The 21,176-nt window shown below is 49.8% G+C and overlaps 1 protein-coding gene across 6 annotated transcripts; it reads left to right on the top strand.

The window, feature by feature from the left end:
* Positions 1-681: 681 nt before the first annotated feature.
* Positions 682-17,328, top strand: PEX5 (peroxisomal biogenesis factor 5). 6 transcript variants are annotated; one of them, XM_015244953.3, is made up of 16 exons: positions 682-813; positions 1,439-1,601; positions 1,923-1,958; positions 2,230-2,362; positions 2,574-2,705; positions 8,104-8,209; positions 8,801-8,891; positions 9,291-9,401; positions 9,665-9,757; positions 10,112-10,231; positions 13,842-13,985; positions 14,186-14,256; positions 14,654-14,866; positions 15,111-15,276; positions 15,590-15,747; positions 15,920-17,328. In XM_015244953.3, the coding sequence occupies exons 2-16, from the start codon at positions 1,455-1,457 to the stop codon at positions 16,119-16,121; spliced, it is 1,923 nt and encodes a 640-aa protein (XP_015100439.1). In that variant the 5' UTR covers positions 682-813; positions 1,439-1,454; the 3' UTR covers positions 16,122-17,328. The 6 variants fall into 6 exon arrangements, with proteins under 6 accessions (XP_015100439.1, XP_006210956.1, XP_072810329.1 ...); XM_072954228.1 differs by lacking the exon at positions 682-813 and adding an exon at positions 834-984; XM_006210894.4 differs by lacking the exon at positions 9,291-9,401.
* The last annotated feature ends 3,848 nt before the right edge of the window (positions 17,329-21,176 follow it).

The following is a 21,176-nucleotide window of genomic DNA, read 5'->3' as shown; positions in this document are numbered from 1 at the left end:
AATTCTGTGGCAGATGGTGGGGCCTGAGGCTTATTCCGAGATTAAAAGTCATTTCTTGCATCACGTTTGTGCTTTCTCAGTCTGGAGCAGTGGGAATAAGGCCACCACGGTGACGTTGACCAGCGGTGAGGGAGGAAGGAGAGAGGAGTGACTCACTGCACCTTCCCCATAGGTTAGTTACCAGCTTGAGGTCTCAGGATGCGCTGGGCCCTATTCTAGTCACCGGAATTTGTCATCATCCAGTGCTATTTTCTGCAGCACGCAGAGGTGGCAGAGGGGTTGGGGGCAGGCCTCTGTCACATGGGGGTACTTCGGAAGCAGGCAGGCCCAGAAGGCTGGGGAAGTCGCCGAAGTTGACCCTCTACAACTCCCCTTCTAGGGCCTTTCTCTAAAACCGAGGCCCAGAAAGGGCAGGGAATCCCCTTGGGTCACAACGCGCCCCTTCCTAGGAAGAGGCAGAATGTTCTGATTCCCCCCGAAGATCAGAAAGCCCTTCCTAGATCCATTCGTCTTTGAGTTTTCCATCAAACAAGTCCTAGAGTCCGTGATCCTCTTCAGCGCTCCCAGAGTTGACGCTCCGTGACTTCCCCTTTAAGGCGCTCTTCCCCTTTAAGACGCATGGCTCCTCCCATCACGCTGCGACGCAGACTTAAGGCCCCGCCCCTCCAAACAGCTTCCGCAGGGCCGCGACGGCCGCGCGGTCACGGCCCCTTTAAGCCTGAGCCCCGCCCCTGGCTCTCCGCCCCCTCCTCTCCCGTCTCCCTCTAGCCCGCGCCAGGTGCCCCTGCAGGTCGTGCGGCTCCGCGCGCCGCGGTGAGCGCCGGGCCCCGAGGGGTGTGAGGACAGCTTCCTGGTCTTCCCCCGCCCTTGTGGTGTCCTCGCGGGTTGCGGGGGCGCGGCTGGAGCTGCGACCCGGGCGGGGGAGACGGGGTGCTCCGAGCACGGGAGGGGTTGCCGGACCCGCCGAGCGGGGGAGGGGCCCAGGTGGCATAGGGGCGGGAATGGCCCCCCGCTGTGCTGCCGGACGATTAGGGGTGTGGGGGTCTGGCATTATGGTCCCGCGGCGTTCCCCCTCTCCCTTGCCCAGCTAATGCCCCGGTACAGCCCCGTTGCGGAATTGCCCCCCCTGGTCCCCCGGGGTCCGGGCCTCTCAGGGTGGGTAGCGGCTGCCTCCCGTCACGCCTCCTGGGACCGCAGTCGTGGAGGCTGCTGGAGAGGCCGAGGCGGAGAGCAGTGGCCTTTGAGAGGGGCGGCAGGAGGGCACCCGCCTCCCGACTCTTGGCAGAGGTGGTGGCCACAGCAAAAGGCACAGGGGTGGAGAGTGGCCAGCGGCCAACAACCTGAGACGGACATCTGCCCGCCTTCCCCATGTCCGGCCTGAGTTGTGGGTGGGGAAGGGTTTGGCTCCAGGACCTCAGTCCAAACCTCTGCCCATCAGAGAGCCGGCGGTCACCATGGCAATGCGGGAGCTGGTGGAGGCGGAATGCGGGGGTGCCAACCCGCTCATGAAGCTGGCCGGGCACTTCACCCAGGACAAGGCCCTTCGGCAGGAGGGATTGAGGCCCGGCCCCTGGCCCCCAGGAGCCCCAGCCTCTGAGGCGGTGAGTGTTCTTGAGGTGGAAAGCCCAAGCGGTGGTCTGGGGTGGAGGGTCCCACTGCACACTTTGGGATAACTGCTTTCCCTATTGTGTTGCGACTAATAGTAGTTACCCGCTAAGACTGTTTAGTGTATTAAGCATTGAACATCTTTCTATAGATGAAGGCAACCGTTTTTATAGATGAGGAAACAGGCTCAGAGAAATTTTGTGACTTGCTCAAGGTCACATAAATGGAAGAGCTGGAATTTTAGCCCATGCTTAGCTGAGTTGTGTGTCTGTGGTCTTCATCCCTGTACCATATTGTCTGCCTTTCTTTTGTCTTAGGTCTCTAAGCCTTTGGGTGTAGCTTCTGAAGATGAGGTAAATAAATATACCATTCTGTTTTGTTGTCTTTTTTGTTTGCCCATTGTATTTTTACTGTAAACTTGGCTCACCCGTATTTCGATTTTTTGACTTTCCTGATTGGGTTTCCTGAGATTTGGCTTAGCTCTCTTGCTTGTTTTTAAGTATTCTTTGAGTGTTTCCAATCTGCAGTTTTTGTGTTACCCTTTCCTTGTGTTTGACATGAGTGTCCCTCATCTGATGGGTGCTGTCTCTTGGTGGTTTCATTCCACTATTTCTCTTCTGTCAGTTGGTGGCTGAATTCCTCCAGGATCAGAATGCACCACTTGTATCCCGTGCCCCTCAGACCTTCAAGATGGATGACCTCCTGGCAGAGATGCAGGAGATTGAACAGTCAAACTTCCGCCAAGCACCCCAGAGAGGTGGGTCCAGAGTCTGGTGCTGGGGGAGGATCCCCGTTTTTCTGTGCAGATAGGGCCAAGGGGGTTCTGTATTTCGATGCTACTAGCATTGGGAAACAGATGCAGCAGGAAACAAAAGGAACAGAGGGTTTTCATGTGCACTCAGGGTTCCTTAAGCATGATTGTATGATGTGTATTTTTCTTAGTTTTCTCTCTCTGTCTCTCTCTTAAGCCCCTGGTGTGGCGGACTTGGCCTTGTCTGAGAACTGGGCCCAGGAGTTTCTTGCAGCTGGAGATGCTGTGGATGTAACTCAGGATTATAATGAGACTGACTGGTCCCAAGAATTCATCTCTGAGGTTACAGGTGAGGTTTGTCCTGGGAGAATCTAAAATGGTTCCTACGGTGCAGTCAAAAGTTCTACACTTTTACCCTAATTCATTTTAGGATAAAGAGTGCTTATGACTTTCAGCTGCTTATGACTTTTCTGGACCCTTGACTCTTTTCTGTAGGGCACTGAACCTGATTTCTCTTAGGTGGTAATTGGGATTGAAACTTACATTAAACAGAGAAAGGGATTTAAACTGGATAAGAGATTCTGGGGAGAGAGAGAGATGAAGAGAGAGAGAGAGAGAACATGAGACGTGAGGTTTTCTTCTTTGTTATCTGGAACTTTATTACTATAGTTTGGTGGAGAGGATCCACAGATTGGATGGATGGCAGTGTTGTCCAGGAAGAGAGAAATGGAATTCTGGCAGTAAGTCATCTTGAACAGGGTTGGAATTGTGGCATTCAAAGGCCTAAAGGATAAGGTCTTGATGATAACAGTAAGTTAATAATAATGTTTACTTCCCATGTTCTAGGCTTTGTGTTAGTGCTTTAAATGCATTGTCTGTTTAATCCCCTTGAGAACCCTTGAGGCTAGGAAACCCTATTCCTTTCTTGTAGATAAGAAAACTGAGTCTGAGAGGTTAAGTAATTTGCCCAAGGAGACACAGCCTTGTAAGTGGTGGAGCTGGGATTTGACTCCGGGTTTACAGGATGCCCGACTCTGAGAGCTTGCTTACCTGTTACGCTGTATGGCCAGGCCTGCAGCTTATGCTCTTTAGGGTCCGAGCCTAATTGTCCCTCTCTGAGAGTGTCCATGCTCACTGCATCCCTTGGGATTGTCTGATTATAGGCACAGGGGAAGGGCATTCTCTTCAGGTTTCCTCTCCTGGTTGTTCTGAAAGAGAAGCCCTATTAACCTTTTTCCAATGTAAGAAATTGATAACAATGAGAGGTACAAATGGGGAATGTTGCAGAGATTTTGGCCCCTCAAGGCGCTCACATCATCACAGTTCCTCAATTTTTCTGAAATGATTAATGGGACCTAGTTGGTTCCCCGCTACCCCTCTCACTGTTATTCTCCTAAAGGTAGGGCTTCCTCCGCCCACAAGAGAAAAACCCTAGACTCTAACATCTAAAATTCACCTTTAGTAAAAGCTGTTGGTCTCCTTTATCATGGCTCCCTTTCCCACCTTTAAGTTGGAGTTTCAGTAAGAACAATAGGTGTTTTTGGTTTTATGCATTTTATATTCTTAAACTTGGTTGAGTAACACAAGGTAAGTATTCCTCCCCATGAGATAGATAAGGAAACTGAGATTTGGAAAGTTTCATACTTGGTCCCAAATCATTCAGTAACAGAGACTGATGCTCAAACTCATGTCTGTCTGACTCTAGGCTCCTCCTTAAAGCATTACGCTGTCATTGAGAATCTTCTCTGTGAAATTGTCCCAACTGGAGAATCTGAGTTGTAACAAAGACCTTCCACCAGACCGAAACTCAGTTCTTCATACAAACCTTAGACTTAAGTGCTGTCTGTTATCACAGAGAGACTTTTGCTGTAATGTATGGGCATCAGTCAGTTTTGATAATTCAGAATAAAATCATCATTACTATAAGCATTGAGATTAATGAGATTTTTGTTACAATCACTTGAGTACTTGCAGCCAGTAAAAATTTCCTTAACCTGTAATGAAAAAGTACTTTAGAAAAACATGTTGGACCTGTCTTACCTGTTAAATTATCTTTGGAAGAGCTCTCTCTCCTTTGGTTTTGTACATGCTTTTGGAAAAGTGCCTGCTTCACAGAGGCAGGGATATGGGAAGCTGGAAAGGGGTGTTGAATTGTGTGGGGTCTGCCTTCATAAAAATATCCTATTGCAGTAGAATATTGCTTTGCATGTAGTGGACCTTCAGAATTTATTGAACGAATGAACTGAGATCTGGGAGAAAGAGCTGAATAAAGGAAATTGATTTTCTAGTTTAGTTGGCCCTTGGTATCCACAGGGAATTGGTTCCAGGACCTCCGTGGATACCAAAATCCACGGGTTCTCAAGTCCTTTGTATAAAATGGCGTAATATTTACGTACAACTTTCGCACACCCTCCCGTGCACTTTAAGTTATCTCAGGATTAATTATGATATCTAATACAATGTAAATGCTGTGTGAATAGTTGTAAGTACAGTGTACATGCTGTGTAGCCACCAGCATGTGACAAATTCAAGTTTTGGTTTTTGGAACTTTCTAGAATTCCCCCCCCCCCAAATATTTTTGATCGGTAATTGGTTGAATCTGTGGATGGGGAGCCCCCATGAATACAGAGGGCAGACTAATTCATTTTTTATTATCTTCATAGCATTAATGGCTGATATTATATTAATAATATAGGTTACCTATTGCTTTTTGGATAAGTAGACTTCAAGGTGAGAGAAGGTTATGTTCCTTAAATCTCCTTTATTTTAAAATCCCTGTTGTTGGGATTCTAGAATCTAGTTTAAAAGGAACTTTGAAGCTCAGTTTTTTTTTTTTGTTCTAATGTTGTATTTGGAAATAATTATAGTTTCAGAAGACGTTGCAAGAAATGTACAGAAAGATTCTGTGTATCTTTCCCTCTGTTTTCCCAGTGGTAACATTTTGCATGACTGTTAGTTACGTACAATATCAAAGTCAGGAGATTGCCATTGGTACAGTCCACAGAGCTTATTAGATGTCACCAGTTTTACATGCCCTTATTTGTGTGTTTTATCACACGTGTAGATTTGTGTAACCACCCCTGGAGTCAAGGTGTAGAATTATTCTATCACCACATGAAGCTCGTTTTTCAGTCTGACATATTTCTTGATGGAATTTCACCTCCGCCCCGTCTCCTGGGCCAAATAATTCTCTGTCGTATGATTGCTCAGCTCTAGGGATAAAAAACACGTCTTTAAGGGGTTTAAGTTCAGACCGCTTCAGCTCACACGGTGTGTGAGGTTCATACAATCATGAGGGGTAAACCAGCACTTTCTCAGGAGGAGCAGTGGTCAGTGGTAGCAGGTGACGGTTGGCGTGGATCTCCTCTGGATGGCAGAGGGACAGGCTATGGAATAAAAGGAGTGGCAGTCTCACTGTGATGTTTTCTGCTTTTGCACGGTTTGCCGTGAGCAGACAGCAGTGAGGAGGAGAGCTGCCGTCCGTTACTCTGTGCTCAGCTGCGCAGGCATTGTCTCATTTGGGCTTCACGAGAGTCCCTGTGACGTAGCTGTTACCATCTTTACTTCTCAGATAAGGAAATGGAAGTTACTTAGAGGGGTCGCTAACTTGTCTGACGACGCACAGTGGCTAAGCTGGGGAGCTGGGATCCGGGTGCAGGTGGGCTGACCCTGGAGCGCGCACTCTTGACCACCGCGTGGCTCAGCAGACATGGAAACTTCCAGGGGTAGAGGCAGGAAGTTCTGAGTTTTTGACTCTCGAGCTTAGGGCAGACGTGTGCCTGGATGGCATGAACACGTGGTGAGAAGCCGCGTGCGGTGGCCATTCTGAGTCAGACGCTTGGCTCTAACTCTGCTGGTCTCCGTGGCCGGGGGCAGCCCCTTCCCCCGAGCACGCCTTAGTTGCTTCAGCCTCACAGGTGTCCATGCGAATCGGATTTTCTGCAAGAATTTCTCAGAAACTATTGTGAGGGCCGAGTAGTTTTCTTTTAGTTGTTCTGGCTCCTGTGCTGGAGCAGGGTCCCAACACCAGAGAATCCCGTGTCTGGTGGCCAATATGGCCAAGTACCAAATACAGTTGTTTGCGGATGACTCACGTCTGGGGTATTTGTCCTAAACTACCTCTTGCCTGCTGTCAGGTACCTTTTTAGTTGCTTCTTGCCCTTGAGGGGAGTATTTCGCAGCAGCGCTGGTCTCTGCGATTCGGGGAGCGCTTGCGGCCAGAGTGTGCTTCCGCAGGACGCTCTAGTTGAGAGTAAGGAGTGGCTGGAGACTGAGGAGGGGACTCGTTATGTTTCAGCAGTGTGGGATAAAGGTATCAAGCATCTCCTTATTAGGTCTCGTACTCGAGCCAACAGTCTAGCTGGGGCAAAGGAAAGAGCAATGTTGCCTGTAGGAGCTAGTGAGGGACATCCGGATATAAATGTTGAGAGTCCTTGAAATTAAGTCCATGCTCAAAAAAAAATTGTCAACTGTATATTTTATTATATTAGCAATAAAGCACTTATTATTTATAATTAGGTGAACTCTGAGTCTTGATCCTTTTTTTTTCCCCTTCACATTTTGACATTATTGTCTTAGATGCTCTAGTTTGTTGAAATTATTCAGGCAGAGTCTCAGTTGAATGGAATAGAAAGCTCTGTTGTACATTAATAGTGAGGAGGTAGACCTGCCTTCTCGTGTTAAAAGCAATGACAGATCTTCTCACTGGGCACAAAGACAGGATGGCCATGTTGGTGTCTGGTTTGTAAGGACTGGTGCAGAGCAGAAGGAAGGAACACTGCAGGCCCGTCCTTCTCTACGTGCGCTCACTCCTTAGGGCCCCTTTAAATCCTTTAACTAATCTGTCTCATTGTTTTTTTTTTTTTTTCCTGGCCCAGCATAGTAAAGGGCAAAGTCCAGGAGGTTGGGAACGGTTCAGCACCCTCATTTGATACGTTTATTCTGATGTCTCAGCAGTGCCCTTTGTCACAAGAGTTTCTAAGACAGTTTCTAGAATTAGACTTAGAAACATCGCTCTTGAAACCAATCAAAAGTGACAGAAGTCAGAATTTATCCCTGGGGGGGTGGGGGCCTGTGCGAGTCTGGGAGGGAGGGAGCTGGAAATGCTCCGTACGGTGATCTGGGTGCTGGTGCTTTGAGTGTGCTCCTAGGTGGAAATTCGTGAAGCCGCATGCTTAAGTTTGGTACACTTTAAGTGCTTTCATGTTTGTTCGTGTTTGATGTTGTTACATCTCAATTAAAAAGTGAAAAAAAAATCCAGTGGGAAGAGTGAGCCCATGTATTTTAATTCTAGCCTAGCAACCTGCTTCTCAGTTCTCTTGGCAGGTATGTTGAGATGAAATGTGAGGCTCATGTGTCGGGAGGGTGTGAACTCTGTAGATGGAGACAGACCAGGCTGGTTAAGAACAAGCAGCCCCTGTGCCCCCGGGCTCCTTGCCAGTCTCCGCAGCACCTCGAGGAAGGTGGAGGCCCCGTGCCTGCTCTTTCTTAGCAGGGCTCTTGCATGTCAAATAAAAAGGTTTGGTCCTGACTTCCATCCTGAGCCTCTTTATTTGGTCTCCGGTTCCTGACTCAGTAAACTGCCCCGGGCCTCTTGGGCGTGGGTTATATGTTGAAAATCCAGTAGTAGTTTCTTTTGACCGGGGTCTCTGAGGGATTCCATAGGATTTCATCTGCTTTGACTTGGAAGTTAATGTTCTCCCTTCCCTGATCCTGCACCGATCTCCCCACTTCTTTGCTCCTTGCAGACCCTTTGTCTGTGTCCCCCGCCCGCTGGGCGGAGGAGTATCTGGAGCAGTCGGAGGAGAAGCTGTGGCTGGGAGAGCCCGAGGGAACGGCCGCCGCCGACCGCTGGTGAGTCCGGCACTTGTGGAGGGAGCATCACACAGTTTTCCCGGCCGCCCCAACCTCCTCTGTCCACAGCCTTAAACCAATTTGCAATCTGTTCATTTTCTACTTAAGGTTTCCACTTGTTATTATTACCCTTATTAATTTATATCTCAAATACACTGAGTCAAGAATCCTGACTATCCTACCGAAAGTTTGTAACTGTATCTCATGCACCCTGTTCTCTTTTTGATTTGGAGCTTGCTACTGTCTGTTCCTTCTCTCTGCAAAGATACGTTTGGGAAAGGGAGAGGAGCTAAAATCAAGTAGCTGGCGCGGGTGTAGACAGTCCCAGAGAACATTCCTTTGGAGAGAGTGGGTGTGTTAACCCCAAGGATGATGAGCAGTGTGTTTTGTCATGTTCCTGGATCATCTGCCACACCTGCCCAAATGTCCTTTAACGTCAGTTGCAATTTTTAGGTCCTCAACCAGAGAGCGGAGTAGTATCACCTTCTCTGTTCCCCAATGAGAACAGTAACTGCCCTGGGCCGGGAGTGGGGCGCAGCATGGGGAAGGTGGTGGCAGACTCATGTGTGAAATGCGTGTCCTTCTGTCCAGGTATGACGAATATCACCCCGAGGAGGACCTGCAGCACACAGCCAGTGACTTTGTGGCCAAGGTGGATGACCCCAAATTGGCTAACTCGGAGGTGAGCCGCATCCCGCTGGTGCCTGGCTCAGCAGAGCTGGTCTAGAAGCCAGGAGTCTTGCCTCTCTTACTCCAGTTTAGTTTAAAGAGAAAGAGATGAGCTCCTAGGTCCACTGCTTCCTGGCTGGAGAATAGGGACTTAGGACCCTGCCCCTTCCTTCCAGTATTCTTTCCCTCGTTCCTTGCCTACTGACCCTTTCTCTTTTCTGTTCCTTCACAAATCTTTAGAGCCAGAAATCCCTTTCTTTTTGCTTTCTGCTCTTTTCAGGGCCTTTAGCACATCTTGCCTGCAGCTAGAGATGGTCGGGGGAGGGGTAAGCGCAGGCTCCTCTGGGCATGGTTGAGAGGGCGCACCTGGAAGTCCTCTCCCAAGTGGCCCGTGTGTGTCTCTGTGCCCCAGTTCCTGAAATTCGTGCGGCAGATTGGCGAGGGCCAGGTGTCCCTGGAGTCCGGTGCAGGGTCGGGCCGAGCTCAGGCAGAGCAGTGGGCAGCAGAGTTTATTCAGCAGCAGGTAGGACATTGTCACCTCCCAGTCCCACCTCAGAGCCGGCTGGTGCTCTAGGCCATGGGTTCAGAGTTCAGTGGTCCCAGACGGGGAAGGGATTTTATTGCCAGCTCGTTTTGGTAGCATCCAGATCCTGAGTGGGTGGGAAAGAGACTCTGAGAATGCTCTTCTCAGAAGTGCCCAGGTTGGTGGTGCTGAGTGGGTATTCAGTTGGTGTTTAGTGGGTAGGACGTTGGTGGTGGTGGTATGACCATCCTTCTATGTCACAGGGTACATCAGATGCCTGGGTTGACCAGTTCACAAGACCAGTAAACACATCTGCCCTCGATATGGAATTTGAACGAGCCAAGTCAGCTATAGAGGTGAGAGCAGGTGGCGCGGGTGTAGACAGTCCCAGAGAACATTCCTTTGAAGAGAGTGGGTGTGTTAACCCCAAGGATGATGAGCATTGTATTCCGTAATGTTCCTGGATCATCTGGGTCAGAGTTGCTTGGAATGGGGTGGGTGCCTGTCAGAAATGCAAGCTTCTGGGCATCACAGACTGCTGAATCAGAATGTGGGGTTAGGATTATGAATCTGCATTTTAAAAAGGCTTTTCAGTGTGATCTTGAACACATCGAGATGCAAGAATGCCTTAGGGAATCGGTGTTGGTGGAGCTGAGGGGCAGGGTGGGGTGGTCACCACGGATCTTCTGTCTGGTTTCCCTTTCTTACAGTCTGATGTCGATTTCTGGGACAAGCTGCAGGCGGAGTTGGAGGAGATGGCGAAACGGGATGCTGAGGCCCACCCCTGGCTTTCTGACTATGATGACCTCGTGTCTGCTTCCTATGATAAGGTAGGAACCGGTTTTCAGACTGCAGAATTTCTTGCTTTATTGTCTCTCCTTTAATCCTGAATTTGAAGGGTACCCACTCTTAGGCAATTATTTTCTTGAGTCCCCCTTCCGTGGAAGGGGGGCTGCACCATTCCCTTGCTCCTGCCCTCCTCCGGGCACTGAGGGTGTGCTTCGCTCTTGGGATGTGAAGGTTAATAATAACGGACCACCCTTGTCAAATGACAGCAAAGGTGACATAATACCTAGGATGGAGGTTTGCACGCGATGATTTAAGAGCGCAAAGGAGCCCTGCTCGGAGGCTGGTTGAAGACATTTTAAGAAGCCTGTTAACTCCTCTGGTGGAGAGTGGTGGGCAGTAGACCATCTCTGCCCTCCATGTTAATACCTATTTACTTTTTCAACTCACAAGTTTATTTAAAGTTCTAATCTCTTCCTGTAGGTACTAACCACTTGCCCCAAATTTAGAGTATTTAAAAAGAATTACATTAAATAACTTAAATGTTAGGAAAATTTCCCAGTAGTTGGTGGTGAAAGATGGTTGAATTTTGCATATAATGTGTTCTGTTGACTTTAGAGGTGTATGTTACATTGGGGTACCACTGTGGAAAAAGTCTGCTTGTGGGTTGTAAGGTATTTGGGGATGTGGTTAATAATTGAGCTGCTGAATTGAAGCATGATGGGGGAGGGAGAGAGTTGTTTGGCTTTGAGAAACAGGAACTGGGGAGGTGAGTAGTGGTGTCTTTCTCAGCTCAGACCTGGCTGGGGCTGGAACCAGGGCCTGAGGTGTAGAGCAGGGTGCTGGAGGTAGCTCTTGCGAAGACAGAAGAGTGTAGCATTCAAGGTAACTGACAAAAGGCTAGGATTTGAAGGCCAATGAAAGTCTCAGTACTAGGGAAAATACGGCTTTATTATCCTAGCTTGCTCGCCTGGGAGCTGTCTTGTGATGGAAAAGAAGAGAGCTTACTTTTTGGGACCCTGCCCTCAGTTTTGCCAGAATAAGAGTTTCTTCTATAGAATTCTGATGAGGAAGAACTGAAGGAATTACTTGGAGATAATACTTTAATTTGTAATAAAAATTTGATAACTTGCATAGGCCTCATCAACTTACCACTTACGGCAAGTTACAAAGTTTAGGGAAAAAGTTCCGTGTTTCTGATAAATAGAGACGCAGCAGCGCTTCCACTTAGCATTTTTTACTTCCGTGTTAATGACACGATAAGTGGAATACATTTTTTAATCCCAAACTTAAAAACACAGTTACGTTTTTAGATTCTTGAACCCTATTTTGATAACATTGACACCTTGGGGGACTGCAGAATTAGAATTAGAAACATTTGCATTAATGCACATAATATACTCTGCTTTATTCCTAATAGTGAACATTTCAGATTTTATCTCGCTTCGTACTGTTATTGACTTGTATGTCAGTAGTCCTTGTTTTATTTTCAAATGTGGATCTGACACTGTCAGATGCATTCATGAGTCTCTGAATGTACTGTTTTTTATTGATAGTCCTTAAGTTTTCAAGACAACCTTTAGCTCAAGCAGGTGTTGTATACTGTTAGCATAAAAGAGAAGCTTCTGTGATATAACACACTCTGAGTGATCCTCTTTTTGCAGAAAGATCCTGTAAGATGTTTGAGCAGGCCGCACAGTGGCTCAGACCTCATGCCTGGCTTGGATTAGACTTTTTTGGATGCAACAGTGACCCAAGCTTATCCTGCCTCCTGTGGGTTGTTAAAGGTTCCTCCAGAGGGCTCTTTTTTCCAGTCCATGCAAATATTCTACTTTTGAAAAATTCCTCTCTGATCAGCAATTGATAAAATGTCAAAGAGGACAGGTAACACAGACAAGAGGACGAGCGGAGAACCCTGTGCTTACAGCAGGGTGGCGCTGACCTGTTGCGTTGTCCGTGAGGATAATACCGATCTATGAGCAGTATTTTAAGCTTTCTGTTAGGGTTCAGTCAGTGTTCCCGTTTGATCCTCTCTGCAGCTCTGAGAGGCAGGAATCGCTTTCATTAGGAAGTTGTGTTCCAGGTGGCAAAGATCTGTTTCCCACGGGGTAGCTTAGAATATGGATCGATGATGGATAGTAGTTGAGAGTGAATGCAGAAAGATTTATTTCTAACAGTCTGGGGTCGGGGTCAGCAAACTGCGGCCCACGGGTAAACCTGTTTTTTTATGGCCCATGCGCTGAGAGTGGTTTCAATGGTTGAAAAAAAGTGAAAACTCATAATTTGTGAAATGTGAAAATACGAAGCTCAAGTTTTAGTGTCCACAAATGAAGTTTTATTGGAACACAGCTATTGTTCACACATTGTCTGAGGCTGCTTTCTCACTGCAGTGGAGACACGTGGTTGTGACGAAACTCTTAATCCCTGCCCTTCACAGAAGACGCTTGCTGACCTGGGTCTAGGCCCATTTCTGCCTTCTGCGTTTTCATGCCCCAGGAACACTGCATGCTCTCAACATGAATGTACCTTCTATACGTTTATCCCAAGTCCGTCTCCTATATGTCTCGCTTCTTAAATCTCCATTGTGATGATTTTTTATTTGTCAGAAATAATTTGCACCTGATGACATCTAATGACTTAGAACTTTGCTGGCAAGATTTGAGCATTTCTGGTTCTTGAGCAGTTTCACAACAGTAGCGACAAAGGGCCTCACACGTGTCTTTGTTTCATAGTTTCATTCTGATTTGTCCTGAACCCCATTTGGAAAGGGCCCTGCCTTGTATTTTGCATCTTGTTTTCATTCTGATACATTGTTTTGTGTTGGTAACCATTACTTTCTAAAAAGGAGCATTTTATTTGCCTGTCCCAAGTCACACGCTTATTAGGGACCCATTTTATCTTAACACCTCGGCCTGCGTGGATTCCTGTGGACAGTCCTTTGCACACAGCGTCAGAACTCTTCCCTCAATGAGAAAGCCTCAGCTAGAAGAGAATGTGTCTTTCCCAAGCATTTTCTGACCTCGGAATTTTGGAATCTAGCTTTCATTTACTATCAGATACAGATTAATATTAATAACTTTTAAGAATGAAATTGGGGAATAAATTAAATTTTTCGAGGTGCTTGACCACACCGCTGTCCAGTCAGTGGGCACATGACTCTGAGCCAGGTAAGAGCTGCATTTGAGTGGCAGGGCCTCTGCCTCCAAATTGCATTTCCTTTATATGTTATCACACTATTACGAGATAACAAGAAAAGCCTTTTGAACAGCTAAAGAGAGCTTGTCTCATTACCATAGGCAGATCCTGTGAAGAAATGTGCCCTGTCCAGTGAGGAGAAGTCAAGGATGTGGAAATACAGGCTTATAAAGGCTTCCTAAAATAAGCTTAGTCTCCGCACGGATCAGAGCTCGCAGACTTGCCTGGCCCTCCGGTCACTGTGAACAGAGGGTAGCAGCGCGAGCGGATGCGGGGCAACTGAACTGTGCCGGTAGACGGGCTCCTTCATGACACGGACAATTTGCCAGCGTTTGTCCAGATACCTTTCTGGAGGCTTCGGCCTCTTCTCCACTTCTGTCTGGGTTGTCATCTCCATTCCTGCTGCCCCGCGGTGGCTCCCTCCTCCACGGGGTCTCACCTGGCTTCTCCTCCTTGTAGGGGTACCACTTTGAGGAGGAGAACCCGCTGCGCGACCACCCGCAGCCTTTCGAGGAAGGGCTGCGGCGCCTCCAGGAGGGCGACCTGCCCAACGCCGCGCTGCTGTTCGAGGCGGCTGTGCAGCAGGACCCGAAGCACGTGCAAGTGAGCGAGCGCCTCGTGTGCCGACTGCAGATCAGAGACCGCGCCCTGCGGCTCTGGGGGCCCAAGGGCAGTGCAGATGCATTAGGCCGAGTCACTGCCCGGGGCGGGGGTGTGAGAGTGAGGTGGCGAGTGGGGGGAGCCAGAGGGAGGCACGGTGGAAAGCTGCACCAGGGTGATGGGATCTGTCTCCTTCTCTCCAGGCCTGGCAGTATCTGGGGACCACCCAGGCAGAGAACGAGCAAGAGCTGTTAGCCATCAGCGCGCTGCGGAAGTGAGTGCACTGAAAGGTGGGGCCAGGTGGCCCCAGGGCTCTACTCACAGCCTTTAGAATGACAGAGCCTTGTCTTCTTTTTGGCCACTAACAGAAATGTTTTCTCATGATAAAACTCCAGGGTTTGGAATGAATTTGGAGAAACTGGCTCCATTTCTTCACCAGCTCATGGTTTTATTTGTGGGACCCGGGTTGGTTCGTTGGCTGCTGAAATTTGCCCTTTCTCAGATCTCTAACTTAATTCTTAACCCAGCTGTAGAGGGTCCCTCTACCTCTTAATTGAGGGGTTGGCAGGTGAGGCCCCCTCACTGCATTCTGAAGCTTGGGTTGCGTCCCGGGGTGCCGAGGGGTGTGATGTCACTGCAGAGGCCAGCTCTGCCCATCTCGGTCCAAACAGGTGCCTGGAGCTACAGCCTGATAACCGGACAGCACTGATGGCACTGGCTGTCAGCTTCACCAACGAGTCCCTGCAGCGACAGGCCTGTGAAACCCTGCGGGACTGGCTGCGCTACACGCCGGCCTACGCCCACCTGGTGGCGCCCAGTGCAGAAGGGGCCAGCGGGGCGGGACTGGGCCCCAGCAAGCGCATCCTGGGATCTCTGTTGTCCGAGTGAGTGTGAGGGGTTCCTGGGATGGCGAACGGTAACCTGGGTAGAAGGAGGACCTTCACTGTGGAAGTTTGGATGCACTGAGGCTCAGGGTCTAAAGGGGAGACTCGGGATTGGAAGGAAGGAGGGATGCTGGTAGATTGACGCACCTTGGGGATATGATTGACTAACTGAGTTATTTTGGAGGGCTAGGAATATAGACGTACCCATCCACTTGCTATTTTGCATTCATTCTTCCTCATCCAGCTCCCTGTTTCTCGAAGTGAAGGAGCTCTTCCTGGCAGCTGTGCGCCTGGACCCTTCATCCATTGACCCCGACGTGCAGTGTGGCCTGGGAGTCCTTTTCAACCTGAGTGGGGAGTATGACAAGGCGGTGGACTGCTTCACAGCTGCCCTCAGCGTTCGTCCCAACGTGAGCCCCAGAGGAGGAAGGGAAACGGGACCTGACTCTGTGCCTCCTGGAGGACCTTTGTTGGGACCCAGTGCTCCATGTGCTGACTGCCGTGGAGAACTGGGGAAAGGAGGGAGGGAGCCCAGGGTCACCTGGGCTTAGAGGGGTCTGCAGGGGGCTGGAGGCAGTCGCGTTGCGGCCACACAGTGAGCTGTTGAGGAGACAGGAGCGGGGTAGTAGCTTACACCAGCTACACAGGGGAGCTGGGGGAGATCGCGTGGCATTTGACCTGGGCCTGACTCCTGTTCCTCAGCCTCCTCCACCCTTGTCCTAGGACTACTTGCTGTGGAATAAGCTCGGGGCCACCCTGGCCAACGGAAACCAGAGCGAAGAGGCAGTGGCTGCGTACCGTCGGGCCCTGGAACTGCAGCCTGGCTACATCCGGTCCCGCTACAACCTGGGCATCAGCTGCATCAACCTGGGGGCCCACCGGTGAGAGCGCCTGCTGAGCAGTGAGCGCATGGACCAGTGGCCTCCTTCTCGGCCTGGGCCCCAGCTCCTCGGTCCCTGATCCTGCTGTTTGACTGGCCAGCCCCAACTCTCCCCGCCACCCCACCCCTCCACTCATGTTCTGCTCACCGGCTCTCATTCTCCTTCCTTGCAGGGAGGCTGTAGAGCACTTCTTGGAGGCCCTGAACATGCAGAGGAAAAGCCGGGGCCCTCGGGGCGAGGGGGGCGCCATGTCGGAGAACATCTGGAGCACGCTGCGCCTGGCCTTGTCCATGCTGGGCCAGAGCGACGCCTACGGGGCGGCCGACGCCCGGGACCTGCCCGCCCTCCTGGCCATGTTCGGCCTGGCCCAGTGACAGTGGGACGGGCTGCCCTGCGAGTGTCTGCTAGGAGGGGTCCCCGCTCTGGATGTGATTCCCTCTCCCCAAAAGGGCCTACCAAGGGGGTGGGCTGATGACCACAAGCGGTGCGGCCTCTCGGGCGCTGCCTCGATGTAGGGGCGGGCGGTGTTCTCGGTCCTGCATAATCGCAGGAGGATGCGCGGCGGGTCTCTGAGTCCCTTGGTGATTCGAGGGCTGCGCATCCGGCTACAGATCTCTCTGCTCATCATGCCTTTTCTGGTGCTGCTTTTTGGGTAGGACCCGGAGAGAGAGGGTAACTGTTGCCATCAGCTGCCGTTTCTGGTCGGGCCTGCCACCCGTCACGCCTGTCCTTTCCCCGCGCTTCCTGGGAGTTGGTACCGATGCAGCTGGCTTGGGCAGTGGTGTGCGGCGGGTCCTGTGGAGCGGCTCTGTGACGACTGGATCTGGGTGGGGTGTGTGAGGGGCTGGCTTGTTTGATTTAAATGTTGATTTGCTCAGCAGAGCTGAGTTTTGTAGGGGTGCTCGTAGTTCTGACACTCTCGGACCTCTCCCGGCTGTAGCTCGGATTCCCTGGATACGAGGCTGCACGCAGTGATGCTGGCCTCATTCCCGGGGAGCAGAGGGTCCTCAGGAGCTGAGGGGTCGGTGTGTGGGGTGGAGGGCGGCTCACTGTGGAATGAGTCCAGAGAGGACCAGGCGGGCTCAGGTCCAGGGCTCCGGTCTGGGCCCTGTGGTGGGAGCACAGAGCCCTTGGGCGAGGATGTCGTGAGGGCAGCCACCCCCCTCCCCTTAGAAGGACCTGCGGGTAGGACCTGAGCTCACTCTTCTGGAATGTTGCTTCAGAAATTGCCATCTTGCCAAATTCCTAGCAAAGAGGGGGTTCAGTGTTACCTTGAGCCTTTGCCGTGCTGTTGGGAATGTTTCTAAGGGAGAAGGTGGAAAACCCCTCCCTTCATCACCTCCACAAGGTGAAGACGGAGGGAGATGCGAGGGAGATGCGGGAGCAGTGGGGGTTCTGCTGGGGGGGCGCCCTCACCGCGGAGACGACTGAGGTGGCCGCTGAGCCTCTTGCCTTGTCTTCAGTAGCTAATGATCAGAGAGATTGTTTTTAAACTGCCATGGTCCCAAGGTTCCATCCTGAAATTTATTTTTCTTTGTATGAATATGTGTAAATGATTTAAAAATAAAACTGTAAAATATTTGTATGAAGAATAAATGGAACTGCCATGGGTATGAGTCCTGCTCCTGGGTGGGGAGTCCTGAGGTTGGGGCGGTGGGCGGTGGGCGGTGGGCGGGTGTTTGGAGGTTGGTATTCAACAGTTTTCTCTCTTTATCTTTCACATTCTCATCGGTGTATCGATTACTCATCCATCTGCCCTGTAATTATTCAGCACCTGATACATCGAGGACATGATCAAGATGGTCAAGGCCCCTGTGCTCCTGGGGCTGATGGTTTAGCAGCAGAGACAGGTGTTTAACAATCGTGCACTTCTCACACTGTGTTGCTTCTATGCAGGAAGATACGGGGTGCTGGGTAGTTGCCTGGTACTGTCTTTTTTGTTATGAATTATCCCATGGGAGGATTGTTGTAGTTTTTCAATACTTAGGGCTTCTAAAGGTTTTCATCTGGCTCTACCTGGTTTTATCAGGAACTCTGTCAAGAGCCATAGCACGAGAGGTCTCTCTCCTGGGGAGAATTTTAAAAATATAAACAAACTTTTGTATTTGGAGATGAATGTCCAGGGCCATGTTAGAATTGGGGAAAAAAAAGTATCTAAAAGAGAACTGGCTCAGTAAATTACCCAGACAGTGAAATATATTTTAGCTATTATTTATGGAACACTTTCCAGTGACAGTCAATGTTAGTAATTTAATGAGAAAGAAAAGGTTAGCAAACCTTACAGGTTAGCTCAAGAAGAAAATGCGTTGAGAAGAGACTAAGGAAATTCCCAGTGTGATAACCGTGTCAAGATTATGAGCAGTTCTCTCCGGCTTTAGCACACTTCTCTGTAATTTCCAAGTTTCCTTAGTGTGTGGGATGTTTTTGTAGAAAAGAAAACATCAGGGGAGGGGGCATCTGTTGTCCCCGCCGGGGTGACCTCGGGCTCTGAAGGGCGGGGGTGCAGGGCCCACGGGCCTGGGGATGGACTGGGCAGGCTGAGGCAGTTTCTAGTGTGGAAATGCAAGGAGGAAAAGAGTGGCGGAGTCAATGGCTTGGGATTGAGCTGACTTCTGGTTTAAGCAAAATCCCCAGGTCGATCCGCTTTGCCTGCACTGGGTGGCACGAAGGCTTCCAAGAGGCTGCTTGCACGGTCACTGTCGGGGCCCTCTTGAAGCCACGTCAGATTCAGCCAGTATTGATGGAGAACCTGTCACATGCCAGGTGCTGTCAGGTACCAGGGTTATAACCCACAGGGCAGACAAGGTCCCTGCGCTCATGGCTTATGCACCGGTTGAAGGAGAAACAAGACAAACAAGCAAATAAGAACATCTCAGTTACATGTGCTGTGAAGAAGTAAAATGCACCTTGCATTGAAGGGCAGAGCGGGGGCTTGTGGTGGGGGAGCATGAGACCATGCGGTCAGGAAAGGCCTTTGTTGTGAGGCCAAAGCCAGTGGACACACTTAATTCTGATGTCACTTGACCTAACTGTGGCATTTGATCCTAAGGCAGGTCTTCCATGCCTGGTTGTGCAGACGGTGCACTGCACAATTCTGGGGAGTGCTGTCAACATGGTCCATGTGAATGATGCCCCCCAGTGGTGCGCATGTGTGGTCTGGCTGCGTTCAGTGTCCTTGCATTGATGGCCATTCTCTCCTTTAAATCCTCTCCCCCGCTTCTCTTATTTTTTTCTCTCCTAAGATTTTACTTCTCTGTCTCCTTTAAGTGTCTTTTTGCCTATCTTTCCTTAAACCTGCTGTCCCTGGGTCTCCGTTCTTGTCTTTCTTTCCTTGCTTTGCAGGATTCTTTGGTGGCTTCGTACACACCTGTGGCTGTAACTACCATTTAAATGGTGATAACAGGCCAGATTAGATCTCCGCCCCCGGCCTTGGATGCCTTGCACACTGAACATTCTTTGTCCTCTACTTGGATGTTTCCCAGTCACCTTCAACCAATTCAAAACAGGAATTTCCTTCCAAAAATTGCTCCTCATTTTGCACTCCCTTGGAGATGTATCAGGAGAAAACAGTGGATAGGTCTGGCCGCCTCCTCCTTATTTTCCTGTGATACCCCCTTGTCACCCAGTCCTGCAGGATCTAACCCCTCAGTAAGGCCCACAAGGGTCCTCTGGTTTCTGTACTTCTGCTGTTACTTGCATTCAGGGGTTTGCCGTCTCTCTCGGGTTACCGTGAGAGCTTCTTTTTTTTTTTTTTTTTCTCATTTCATTCATTCTCAACCCCTCATCACTAAAACTGATGTACCTCCTTAGATGTGACATGCTGTCTCTTATCTGTGACTTCACACAGTTCGCACAACATATAAACACTCGGTCAATGCCTGTTGAATGAACTAGATGCAAGCTAGAAATGTGCGCTGAGAATCAGGACACGCCCAGAGAGCTGACCACCACTTGCAGATAAATGTTTTGATTCTTCCCTATTTGGAGAAGATGAATTGAAATCCTCGGTCACTGAGCCTTCTGCCTCCAAGGGAAAGTGCCCTGAGACAAAGCCAGGGGAAGGGTGCTTTCCTAGAAGGCTCTGCTAAAGGAGAGGCACGAGGGTAGCCTCCCCTTCAGTACAAAGCTGTGGAATGAGCCAGTGACCCTATTCAGCTGGTTTTCGTATGGAGCGGAGAACACAGCTCCTGGGAAGAGGGCTCTGCAGGGCTGGGGTGTGTGTCCTGCACAGAGGCTCCTCGGTGCCCAGGGCTCACGTGTCAGCAGTCGTGTGGTGTGACAAGTCTGCAGCGGTGGCTTTGGAGACTGCAGCTTGGCATCAAAGTGATTTGTGAGGGACCCTGGCGCCGGGAATCAGCAGAGCAGCATGACAGAGACAGCGACGGTGCAGGGGACCGTGCGTGCTGGAGCCGTGATTGCCTTGAGGCCACTGACATCCGACGGACTGCTTTCTGGTGCCTGGGGCGCTGCACTTGGTTGGTCCTGCTTTCATTTACACAGGCTGGGAGGAAAGAGGAGAGTATTGGAGCAGAACTCAACCATGGCCAACTGATGAGAGAGTCAGGAGGGAGCTCTGCAAACAGCACGCTGGCATGCGCACACACACGGATCCTCAAGAAAACGCCAGTAGAGCACAGGACTTCTTAGAACCAAGGAATATGATTTTCTAAGTAAAGATGCAATAGAGAAACAAAGTTGGAGCGGAAACCAGGGGACCCTGACCCGAAGGAAACTGGGGTGACTGTTAATAGACATGGCATCCCTAAGAGCGCGTGGTTGGTAGCCAATGAAAGACAGTATTGCAAAGGGCTGATGGCAGCTGTTCAATGGAAAATCACGGTCCCTCTCCCAGGCTCAAGGTCTTAGTTATCGATTGTAAGGGAGACTAGGTCCCTTTGAAAAGGAGCCATGCGATGCTATCACAAATATATTCAATAAATATATCTCCAAATCCTCTGTAAAGGGACCGACGACTATATATCAGTAATTGAATACTAGAGAAAAGAGAATATCCAAATTTTTAAGGGACCTAAAATGCCATCATGACCTTACTTGATCTACTGGGGGCTGAATGGAAGCCAGGATTGTGTGGCGTCCTGGCCCAAGTCCTTCGTGCCGTGGGTCTAGTGTGATGTTTCTTTCACTATTTAGCTTTTCCTGACTAATGCAAATCAGTTATCGTTTCTGAAACCATCGTCCCTGCTGGTTTCCCAGACTCAGACCTTACTTCCCAACTCTCCCTCACCCCCACGTCCCATCAGTGACTAAGCTGTACTAACTGAGCCTCTTATTCATTGTTTAACATGGTTAAGTCTGTAACACTCGCTACAAAGACTACATTTAGCTTAGCATGTAATTTATGAAGCACAATAATGAAATTCTTTCCAGCTTCAGAACGAGAATGTTATCAAGAACACTGAAACCCTGTG

This window comes from Vicugna pacos, chromosome 34 (genome assembly GCF_048564905.1).
Source record: "Vicugna pacos chromosome 34, VicPac4, whole genome shotgun sequence".
NCBI classification, from domain to species: domain Eukaryota; kingdom Metazoa; phylum Chordata; class Mammalia; order Artiodactyla; family Camelidae; genus Vicugna; species Vicugna pacos.
This window is presented reverse-complemented; position numbering and strand designations above follow the sequence as displayed.

Excerpts from the sequence above, each read along its gene's own strand:
- PEX5 (XM_015244953.3), top strand. The coding sequence starts at position 1,455 with ATGGCAATGCGGGAGCTGGTGGAGGCGGAATGCGGGGGTGCCAACCCG. Across the intron at positions 2,706-8,103 it reads ATTCATCTCTGAGGTTACAG|ACCCTTTGTCTGTGTCCCCC; the intron begins GTGAGGTTTGTC and ends TGCTCCTTGCAG. Across the intron at positions 10,232-13,841 it reads TGTCTGCTTCCTATGATAAG|GGGTACCACTTTGAGGAGGA; the intron begins GTAGGAACCGGT and ends TCCTCCTTGTAG.